This window comes from Electrona antarctica (genome assembly GCF_951216825.1).
Source record: "Electrona antarctica genome assembly, chromosome: 14".
NCBI classification, from domain to species: Eukaryota; Metazoa; Chordata; class Actinopteri; order Myctophiformes; family Myctophidae; genus Electrona; species Electrona antarctica.
This window is the reverse complement of record NC_136795.1, coordinates 37,701,014-37,713,360: the sequence shown is the minus strand read 5'-3', so window position 1 is coordinate 37,713,360 and position 12,347 is coordinate 37,701,014. Positions and strand designations below refer to the sequence as shown.

General features: G+C 39.7%; 1 protein-coding gene across 1 annotated transcript; it reads left to right on the top strand.

The window, feature by feature from the left end:
* Window positions 1-277: 277 nt before the first annotated feature.
* Window positions 278-8,236, top strand: zfand2a (zinc finger, AN1-type domain 2A). The gene is made up of 10 exons (XM_079520139.1): window positions 278-436; window positions 3,047-3,130; window positions 4,227-4,321; window positions 4,647-4,778; window positions 4,891-5,045; window positions 5,149-5,316; window positions 5,400-5,475; window positions 5,590-5,669; window positions 6,813-6,906; window positions 7,929-8,236. The coding sequence occupies exons 2-10, from the start codon at window positions 3,076-3,078 to the stop codon at window positions 7,968-7,970; spliced, it is 897 nt and encodes a 298-aa protein (XP_079376265.1). The 5' UTR covers window positions 278-436; window positions 3,047-3,075; the 3' UTR covers window positions 7,971-8,236.
* The last annotated feature ends 4,111 nt before the right edge of the window (window positions 8,237-12,347 follow it).

The window sequence follows — 12,347 nt, the reverse complement described above, 5'->3', positions numbered from 1 at the left end:
TGAGACTGTCTTATAATGAACAGAACAGAACAAATAAGTTAAATAAATACAGCAGTAGCCAGTATATAGGTAGGCTAGGCTATAGTAGTCGTAGTAGTAGTAAGTAAGTATTAGGCCTATACGACACGTTACAGTTAATTGGAAAAAATATACAACTTTAGAATGATCCAAACCTTTGACCATTTCGATTACATCATCCGCCGATGGAAGAGTCGGGCACCTTCGTGTAACTTCGAGAAGTGTCAAGGCGGTCATGCGGAAGTGGGAGGGGCATGGGTGACACATCAAAACCCAACAAGATAAAAACACAGTCAGATGGTGCTAACGTTTTCTGCTCGAGAGGCACACACTTTTGACCAGGTTTAATTATTTATACATCCTTTCTACCGACGGTTAAACATTAAACAACAGACTGAGAGCATTAAACAGTCGTCCGGTGAGTTGAAATCATAACGTATTGTGTGAAAATGATTTGGTGTTGGTGTAGTAGTCAGTCGAAACGTTCATTAAAAGTGTAAAATGTAGCTAATGCCAGTTAGCTCTTTTTTTTAGCTTTGAAAGAGTCAGCATTTTAACGTTATGTTAAGGCTGTAACGTTGCTGTTTTTATACTTGACATTAGCATTGGTCCTAACAGTGTAATATTTACAGTTATTTTGCAGTAACACAACAGCCATATTATCTATTATTTAGCGTTTGCTTGACAAGCAAGCATATACTAGCTATCTGTTGCTATGTTAGTGAAGTGGCAAAACCGTGCTAATGTTGGCCAACTCCAAGTGGTGTGTTGTTTGTTTGATCGGCGGCGTGCGCAGTGAGTGTTTGTCTCTTGTATAATCTGTCTGGTTGGTTATCTTATACCAGCATCCAAGCTTAAGTTGTTATGTAACTTCTTAACTCTGTTTGAAGTGCATGGGCCTGTTGCCAGCTACAAACGCCAAAGCCTTTTCTACTACTAATACTACTCCGTAGTATGACGTGTCGCTTGTCCAAATTAACCGATCTACAAGACAGTCAGTCATCAGATTTATTATATTCTTGAATTGATTTGGTCATTGATTGACTTGAGTACTTTATTAACAGTTTGCAGGGAATACACACAGGAAAGTACAGTTCACTACAAGGTTTCACTCTGCTTTCTAAGGGGATTTATAACCCCCAAAAATGATAATGACATACAAATATACAGTACTATGCAAAACAAAAATCGTTGTAAAATGTAAATATAGGTTTGGGTTAGACTAGCCCCTTTCGGGACCCTCGGTTACCTTTTCTGAAGTTTGGACCCTAGGGTCCCTGACAGCTTATTCCGCCCTCCATAGGATGCAGATGTACATACTCAATGTTCACGGAGAGCGACCTCCACGACACAACAGCATTATAAACATCCTGCATGTACACGGTCGGCCAATCAGAGGCAGTAACTAGGACGTGCAGCTAGCCAGTCGCCAAGAAACAGAAGTTCAGCGAAGCAACGTAAAAAAGAAAAGATTAAAAATACTTAACTGCAACTCCGATTAGCGCTGTTTCGCACACGTTCCCGCTGTCTCCTATAGCTGTTTTATGCATCTTTGAATCATCTCACCAACACTCAAGCGACAGCGCAGGTCTCTGTGAACACAGTAGGTAAATCTGCGTCCTATGGAGGGTAGAAAAACCTACGAGGAACCCTAGGGTACCGCCGTCCAAAAATCAGAAAAGGTAACCGAGGGTTCCGAAAGGGGCTAGAGCGTCATGTGAACCATGGCTAGGGTTAGACAGTTGTTTCATGAGACCCAAACTCCTGCCTGCATGGCTCCCTTTTCCACGTTGTTTTAGATTTATTGCTTTGAAGAAATGGAAGTAAAACATGTATTTAATACAGAATTAAAATGCAATAAGTTGAAACAAGCTCATTCCTTTTGAAAGTTAATGTTTCACATTGAAATTGTAATCTTGGCTACAAGTTGTGGCCCTCAAATAATTGTGTGTCTGTTAATTTAACAGAATTGTATGGGTGGAACGGGTATGGGTGTATATCGATATGTATGGCAACATTGTAACGTTTGACTTTGTATCGTATCGTTTTGCAATGCAAATAATTGATTGTATCAACAATACTACGTACTACTGCAATGTATTTAGCCATTTTAAGAAGGAAAAAATAAAAGAGTGGGTTTAATTACTTATGTTTATGTGTTCAAATACAATGTCTATGACTTTGCCAGAGAATCTGCCAATAATAACATAACAAATCTGGTTATAAAACAATTGCCTTAATCGTCGCAAGATTTCTGTTTGCAAGAAAGAAACCGCGGTACAGCTCTCTGTAAACTTGTGATGCTTTTCTATGTAAAGGGAGGAAAATAAAATATAATTAATGGGCCTTTTAAAACCTTTACAACAAGGTTTAACTTGTAAGGAACACTGCAAAATGTTTGGGTAGCGCCCCCAAAAATGTGCTCGTTTTGAGCGACCTGCCAGCACACACCTGCTGGCAGTGTAACTGTCACATGAGCATTGGTTTGGTCCTGCAACCTTGTTGAGTTTGTGTGTGCTCCAAGCAGCAACACTGCCTCCATGGAAAGATGCCACGTTTGTCCCTTCAGGATGAGGCCTGTGCTCATGTCCCAGTCACACACCAGCCAATACCAACAGAATTATAATGGGGGATTTTGGCACATTTTTGGGCGTCTCCACTCTCCAAGCCTGTACCCAGTACCCACACGTTTAGCTGTGTTGCTCATTCTACGATTTACTTTACTTTATTATGGCACTAGCATTATCCCCATTAGCACTCTGCCCAAGCAATGCACAATCCTTTCAAGTTATACCTCGTTGTAAAGGTGACTAATCATTAATCAATGATAATGAATAATGAAACAATATAAAATACAATACCAATTGGCATTATTGAAGGGGAGAAATAATGTTTACCACTACATTCACCTTGCAAGCTTGTTTACTATTTCATAGATTGGCATGAACTTATAAATGCAGATCTTAAAACGGAGTGAATCCTGGGTCTTGTTCAGTTTTTAATACCCCCCCCCCCCTCTCTCTCCCAGGGTTTGATTAAAGGCATCACAATTGTACAATGGAGTTTCCAGATCTCGGAAAGCATTGCTCTGAGAAGACTTGCAAACGATTAGGTAAGTGGGATTGGAAAGCTTAAGGCTAACGGTTTCCTCACACAGTTCCACTTTGGTGAAATCAGTGTTAAACAGCTCTATATTCTGATGGCAAGTTAAATACACACTGTTGTGTATTTTTTTTATATTTTAGTATTTCAAAGTGTCTATGATGTCATGGACACTGGTCTCACTGATGGATTACTACAATTACCATAATGCTTTGCTGCACTCACATATATGTATATATGTATATAGGGGAGGGCTGTCTTACTGAGACAACATGTAGTCCAGGAAGGAAGTGAGACCGGTGTCCATGACATCACAGACGCTTTATAGAAGAGAAAGGTCCTTCTGCACACCTACAGTGGACAGGTGCGTCGGATAACTGGAGAAGTAGAGGGGGGAAAAAAGAGAAAACATCACAGACACTTTGAAATACTAAATTGTCTAATAAAAAAAAAAACAGTAAAGTTTCTTGTCTCCCAAACATAATTAAAATAAGATCTGGTTGCAAAAGGGGTGAAGTGGCCCTTTAAATTAATGATTACAGTTGCAGGCTACAAGAAATGTATGACTGAATGTATTTCAAATAGTATACTGTACCTGTTAATAAAATAAAATGTTTTATTTCATAGGAAATTATATTTATTAGGTGACAAACATTGAAACAAATGTAGAATTAACTAAATATATTTTAAATGGCTACGCAACTATACATTTTATTAGCCAGGCCTGCTTCCAGCAATCAAACTCAATTAACTCAGGTAGACTTTTGCGCTCCAGTCCAGGCGCCTACAGTACAGCGTGTTGCGGGTTCGAATCCCGACGTATTTTCTCAAAATCATCCTACTGGCCTGATTGGAACCCTTTCCTCTGTGCCACGGGCTGCCGGTTTGGCACCCCTGCTATAGAGTGTTTGTTCAGTAATGGATTTCTCTGTCTCTTAGTAAACACTAAACAAAAATACATTTTCAGGGCAGGATTATGCCAATTTTATCTAATTGGGAGAGAACTCATACAGGATAAACAAGTTAAACTGGAAGTGATGAGATAAACTTAAGTTTCAGGTCTCTGAATCATATGCTCTTTTTAAGAAGCTGTTTTACTATTGCAGATTTCCTTCCCATGAGATGTGATGCCTGTGAAGAGATTTTCTGTAACGACCACATCACCTATGCAAATCACAAGTGCATGTCGTCCTACAAGAAGGTACTTTAAAGTATTCCATACAACCATCTCAAGATGTTTTTTTTCTTTTCTTGTGATGTTAAATGCCTGTATAACCTAATACAATTTAATGTTATGAGTAGAGTCGATGGAATTGATTTTGTTATGTCATTCAAGACAATGATCACATGATATCGAGCACCAATATTAATTCAAGTGAGACTGAGACGTGAGATGAGAAAATAAGGTGGGAATAATCACAGGAAGCTTGGAATATTGTTAAATTAGATTGAGAAGGTGATAATATCCTCATCTAGTGATGATCTGTAACTGTAATTGTCATTGTGCTTGGTGGTTGGTCCTGTAGGATGTCCAGGTCCCTGTATGTCCTTTGTGCAACATTCCCATTCCCATCAAGAGAGGAGAAATGCCTGACATTAAAGTTGGTGAACACATTGATCGGGATTGCAAGTCCGACCCTGCCCAGAGAAAGAGAAAGGTTTGCTCGTACAAATATTCCATATGTATTTTCCATAAAATGAGACAACATTGATACAAAGTCCAAATAGAAATAAAATTAATCAGAGTTCACCTTTTTTTTCCCCCTACAGATTTTTACAAATAAATGTTCAAGAGGAGGCTGTAAGCAGAAGGAAATGATTCAAGTTACATGTGACCAGTGCCACTTGAATTACTGTCTTAAACACAGACACTCGCTTGACCATGACTGTAATAAGACTGATGACAAACCAGTCTCCAAGAGTGGGTATGTGCAGAATATATCCTAATGCTCCACTCAACCCAACACTGTTCACATGTCTGTTTTCTTTTCAACTATGATGTTTGACAGTCTGATTTCTTTACTTTAGACATTCTGCTTTCATGCTGGCCCATACTGCCTCCTCCAGCAATTCTGCTTTCTTGCGGGCCCATACTGCCTCCTCCAGCAAAGTGTCTGGTTCTAGTTCAGCCAGTCAAGGAAACCCTGGCCCTGTTTCTAATGGTGTGCCTGCAAACCACAGAAGCAACAACAATGGGTAAGTAATGCTATTTTGTGTGCGTGTGTGTGTACAGTTACATTGTGAACACTTTTAAACTAGTTTTGTTTTTTCTCTCTCAGCCAGCACCAATGGATGCCTACTCCAGCTGCAGCACAGAATGTAATACCACCATCAGCCTCATTTCAGGCTGGCCTGGTATGTATAATTGTTCTAATGACACTGCATTGCCCCATTCTTAAAGAATATGAGTGAACTTATAATAATGATTGTGGTTAAAGGTGAGTGTGTAACATCTTCCTGTCATTACAGACAGAGGAGCAGGCTTTACAAAGGGCTCTGGAGATGTCTTTGGCTGAGTCAAGGAATAATGTTGTTCAGCCAACCCTTAGGTAAGCACAGTCCTCATTAAGAACTATAATCTCACAATAAGAACTATAACCCTCAAACCCTGCATATACAGTATCCTGCAAACACCCAGGCAAGAAAAATGTTATGGCATGTAACTACTATAGAGCACCGAAGTCCTGGCGTCACTGCCCTCTACTATCAGTAGAGGGCGCCAGTCCCTAGGTTTGTGTATTTTTTTTATAAGCATTGTAAATATACCCAAAGAGTAACAAAATAAGCGTTAGAAACGAGCCAAACAACCCAGAGACTACATTTCCGGGTAGGCTGCATCTGCCCGCAGCCCGTCGCACAACAGAAACTGAACGTTAATTACGTTTATTTTAATTTTAAATGTATTGATATATATTGTATCGTGGTTAGTACGAGTCGAGTCACCACCAGCTGAGCTTACGTCAACGAGGAATCTCAGGAACGCAATATGTTGACAGCTGGGCGTGACGTATATGCTCAGCGACATTGCATTCATATGTAGTTTCAAGGCTTTTGCGGTCACATTAATTCCATTTTCTCCAGAAACTGGCTGTATCAAATATGAATGGACATCATTAACGACGCACAGCCACTCCCCTGACAGAAAGGCTGGGGTGGTCGGTTTATTTTTCAAACACAGTTCTTATATGAAGCGACATAAAATCACCCTATGGAGATTTCAATACAAATAAAAAAATACACGAACCTGTGTGTTGGTGCCCTCTACTGAAAGTGACGTCAGACTTCGGTGCTCTATTGATGGTGAACAGAGTGGATTTTCTAGCTTCACTATCTCAAACAGACCCTGTAGGCTCAGTGGTGTACTGGATTTGTGTCTTGGGTGTTTACCAAGTGCCTCATGTATCTGCAGTTTACAGCCAGATTGAAAACGGCAACAATGTACAACAATTCCTTGGAGGAATCCTCGTTGCCTGGCAGTCACATTTTAGATTGCTCCGGTATAACATTGAAAGCCACACGAAACTATTATATTGTTATTGATACCCAAGTATTAGATTATGTTTTAGCTAGTTTATTTTATTATTATTTGTTTAACGTTTGATAACTTTACCTTCATGTGTGTCATTGTCTTTCATTTTCAGCAATCATAACCTGTTGTCTGATATTTATAGTAGTATTTTTTTGCATCTTAGTCCTCAGGAGCAAGAAGACCTGGCTCTGGCTCAAGCCCTCGCTGCTAGTGAGGAAGAGTACAGACGCCAACAGCAACAGCAAAGACAACAACAGGTATCTGCCGGTAGCCAGTAGCATGCTAACAGGAGAACATGTAGATACCAGCACATTGTCTGAATATTTTGTTGACTTTCACAAATGGTGTTGGGTTGGTATTGGGTTATTAAAGTATGAAACGTTAAATTGTATTAGAAATTCTAAAATTAATTTCAGTGGTCTGAAATCGTTTGCTCAAGAAAGTGACAAAGCTTAAACCATTTGAAATACAATTCCGATTTCACTTCCATGTGATTTAGTTTAGCCGTTTTCCACAAGTAAATGAATGTGGCTAATTGGTTTAATAAGTGTACTGGAGGGGTCAGACAGACAACTGCCAGTGGATAGGGCGTTAACAGGACCAGACAATGGCTAAACAGGCAGGGTGTAGAGGAGGGTACAACCTTGTTCCTCCAAAAAAAAAAGTACTGGTGGAGTGCTTACGCATGGTGTACGAGAAGAGACCTTTATTCATCTCACGAGGGATATTGCCCAAGACAGCACAGCAGTTAAGATAGCCTACTGGTTATAGTGCAAGAAAATGGATTGTAATGTAAGCTAGAAAAGCTTGGGGGTCGACGATATAAAACTTATTCGAACAAAAGAGAACCAAGTAAGTGACTGACAGTGATCAGCCCAAATGTGAAGCTAGTTTCATTCAACCATCGGAAAGATGGGGACCATTATGTTACTTGCAAAACTTTAAATTATGATAAAACAGCTTGGTTTATACATGCAAAACAGCCTTGATCTGGTATAAATCCACCCTAAATGGAACAAATTACCTGTTTGTTTAACATACAGACAGTATCTGTGCTACCATAACCCCTTCTCTGAAAGTTAGCAACCTTCAACTGGCACAGTTATGACTGGTACCTATAATTAATAACTATAAAATTGTTTTTTAACTCGTGAGGATATAAAAAGCTTTTAAAGTGCTGATACCTGCAGATTCCCTGTACATAAACGGCAAATATTAATAGTTTTATATTAAAGTTGACCTTTTGAAATATTTATCTTTATTCATGTTTCTATTTCAGGATAGAGTCCCCTCCAAACCCTCGAGCTGCAGCCTTTCATAAATTCTGACGACTACCTAGGCCTGTGCACTGAGCTGTTGTCCCTGCACATTCAGGATACTGATGTCTAGCAGCAAAGCATCACTACAATTCTTAACTTGAAGGATCATTCTCCAGAAATTCCTGAATTATTACTGGCTTAGTGGCTTCTCTACTTTAAGCACATACATGTCACTTTTACCAATGCGTTGCTCTGTACATATTTTATATGCTGATCACTAAGCAAGATATTACCATATGAATCTTGAATAAATTATTTTGAAGATTAATTCTGAACGTCTGCATTTCCTGGTCCAACTCTGGAAGGAATGAGGACTTTTCTGTGAAACATTAGATTTCCCATGTGAAATTGCCAAGCAAAGTCAGACTTAAGTTCCACAGAAATTCCCTTTGTGTTTTGATTAGGTGTGTGTGTGTGTGTGTGTGTACCAATTACAAATATAGGTTCAATACAGTGTGATTGTTAACATATCGAGTAAGACAGAGTTATGACAACTCTGTTCACTTTATGGGGCCAGGCTCTTCTACATAGACTATTGAAAAGGGACAACCGGAAGTTTACGGAATGCATTGGAGACGGAGTCTATAGGTTCGCGTGAGTAAATAAACCACGTGACCAGGCTGTTTTCTGCCCCCTCAATGTTGTAACTCTGTCTTACTCTATGGCTCTGGTACAGTCAAAGTTTATGCTAAATGGTCAAGGATAACGCTCAAATCCTGGTTTAATATATATAATCGTTATTGTCCTGAAGGATATTGATCTTCAGTCTTTTGAAAACACCCACAACAAAACAAAGTGATGTTCACTCTCACAGAGTGAGAGTGAACATGAATTCCCCAGTGTATACAGAACCATCCTATCGGTGGGGCAGTTTGTTTAATGCTGCGATGGCTGAGGGGACAAAACTCCTACTAAAGCAGACCTTTTTCCACACTAAGGTTCTGTATCTTTTTCCAGATGGCATGAGGTTGAAAAAGGGGATACAGGGGATGATCACTAACTCTATGATAGCCTTATTCATATCAGAAAGAAGTGTGGGTGTAGGTTGTCTGATGATCTTGGAAGCCATACGGGTAATACTGAAAGGTTTGTTTCTGTTAGGCATGGTGTAGAATCATGCGGAACAGTACAGCAGAACAGGTTGAACAATGCTTTTGTACATGACAGAAGATGAGGGCCTAATTAATCCTAATTTAAGGATTACATGGAGTCTTTGCTGGAAATGGGAATGGATAGATGTACTATGTTGATCAAACCTAAGACTTGTCCACAGTGAGTCCAAGATATGTGAAACTGTCAACCTGTAATACTGTTTTACCATTAATATCTGGTGATGTGTGCGTTGTGCACCCTTTAAAAAAAATCAACACTACTACACTACACTGAGATAAGTAAAATGACCCTCAGGAGCCTACTGTATGTTGAGTCAATTACTGACCATAAAATAGCAATAGAAATAAAATGTTTCTTTAAACTAGTTATTCCAGAGTTGTACAGCAGAGGGCAGTCAAACATTTTAAATGAGGCTGCAGGAAAAATGCTGCTTTTGTACAAAGACCTCCAGTATTACTCCTGGTTACTGATCTTGTATAGACCTATATCCATATAATCTTGACGATTCTATTATGTTATAGAAAATGTATGTACTCGCTTGATATAACATACTGAAATTAAGGGAATGAAACACTGGCCATATACATGACAGTAATGTGTATCTTCGCAAAGATATTTTTGCATGATCGCGATTTAGAATGGAATCGCAAGTTCAGTACCGACAGTTGAATGACAAGCCCTTCATTTTACACAATTCCCATAACTCACATGGAACCTATGTTAATGGATGAAACGGTCACAATGTAAAATCAAGTAGGCCTACTCTAAAATGATGGCAAATTATGGATTGTTTGACTGTACATCTTTATATAGATTAATAAAATACTTTACTATATCACTCCCTTAGGACAGGTGATGCCAACCTCTTGGACATCCCCAAAACAAAAAGAATGCACCTGGGGAGACGGGGCTTTCTCAGTTGCAGCCCCCTCTCTTTGGAACTCACTCCCACCGCACATCAAAGCTGCCCCCCACTCTTGCCCTGTTCAAAGCCTCCCTCAAAACCCACCATGTCAGACTTGCTTTCCCCGCTTAGGCCTTTAACTAGATTTCTCTTATTTTGTTTAGTTGTTTTGTTGTAAACCAACTTTGGGTATAGAGAAAAGCGCTAGATAAATGTGATGTATTATAAATTAATACTATATTTTAATACCACAAATGATTTAGCCATTGAATTATGGTGATTATCATTAATGCTATACAACATTTCAACTTTGGATACGCAATTTACCGATAGTAGCCACGGAACAGTATATACTTGTTTTTAATTTGAAGCACTCCACGCCTGTCATATGATTGACATTGACAGGCGACATTGATTTGCAGATTTTCAGCAGCCCTGCATGTCATTTATTCGCCTAGCAATATTTTGACGGAATACACTCCTAGAATAGTCTTCCTACTGAATTAAGAGAGAGTACCACTTAGCAACCTTTGGTAAATGGGTATAAAGCTAGAGAATGTCTCAACACAGTGAATCATATACTGTAATTGCTGTTCTATCACAATTGGAAAAAGCCTTTCAGTCTTTCTTTCTTCCATTAATAATGGAAGTGTAGGTGGGCTTTGCACCGATTATGTCTTAACACAGTGTGCCACAGTGCTCGCTGTTCCATCGCAGGGTGATTCTCCTCTCCACTACTAATATGGAAGTGTAAGAGAGGGGCGTGAAGCAATTATCTCGAACATCTACATAGGACATCTTATCACAGTGCTTACTGTGATGGAACAGTAGGCACTGTATGTGGCTCATCAACATGATGTCAGAGCAGGCCTGGCGTCACGGGGGGCGTGGGGGGGCCCCCCTCAACTAGACCATCTAGCCCCCTCAGTCAAGACTGTCAGTTAAAAACACAAAGTACTGGTACTTTTACATTTTGGTGTCAGTGGTGTTGTGTGTACCAGGAGTTACTGACAGACAGACAGACAGACAGACAGACAGACAGACATGACAAGGACTTCAGCTGCTATCGGTAAAAAGAAGAAAAGAAAAAGCATGGCGTTGTGCCAACCCCGTCACCGTTGTCGGCTAGCGCCGTCTAATCTAATCTCTGTCAGAGGTTTTTAAATGAGCCATTCCGTTATTAGACCCAGTCTTATTTCTTATACACATCTGCCAATGTGTGCATTGCACAGCTATAAAAGTATGTGACTACGCCACCCTCTCGTGTTGATTGAATACTTTATTTACAGTTTGCAGAAAAATGCAAGGTCTGCTAAGAGGATTACGACCCAAGAAAGCCTATGGCTTGTTTCCATTGGGGTCCTTCGTATTCAATTCATAGGAATGGAAGTGAGGGATCCTACAAACCCATTAACCAAATATATACTGGACTCTCCACATAGATGTACTGTACCAAGAGTGTCACGTATCCCTTTTGACAAAAACAGCCCTGCATGGGCCACCTGGCCTGACAGAGATTCTCCCTTTTTTCTAGTTATTCAAACCAGTGCCCCTTGCTTGACCACCTTCTGAAGTTGTAATGAACCCTACCACAGAACAAGATTCTCCACCGTCTTGACCCTCAATAGCACTGGTGGAAAGTAAAGTACAATTTTAGGTATTTGTACTTTACTTGACTAATTCCAATTTCCACTACATTTTAGAGGCAAATATTGTACCTTTACTTTATTTGACAACATTAGTGTGGTTGTTAGTTACTATAGTTACTTTGTAGATTTAGATTTTTTTTTTACAACACATACCTTAACCATTACAGCCCTCTATACATTTCGGCCATTTGAAAGTAGCCGATCTGCAATGCATCATGATGTGACACATTTGGTGCCAATACTTTTGTACTTTCACTCATTTTGAATTACGGACTTTTACTTTTACGAAGTATTTCTAAATTGCAGTATTGTTACTTTAACATAAGTAATACATTTGAGTACTTTTCCACCACTGCTCAATAGCCACAGACCAAGCACCGCCAGTTGCTGCCCAGAACAGCTCTTGCAGCAGGAGAGGATTCATATAACGGTGAACCCTCTCAGGGCAGAAACCAATTACCATGTCCTAGCCTAATGTTACTGGGCGAACAATGGGTGTGAAAATCAGGCCCCACTCAAGGACATTGACATGAAAGCAGAGCACCAGGTGTAATTATTCAAAAGATTCATTTCAAATATAGGATTGTGGAAGCGAAGGTCAGAGCCAGGCCAAGGCTGTCTTCAAGAGGAGCGTTTTGAAAGTGAAACAGCATTTCTATTCAGCACTCTCATTGCTATATTGCTAGAACAATGAATGCCTGAGTGGCAATGAA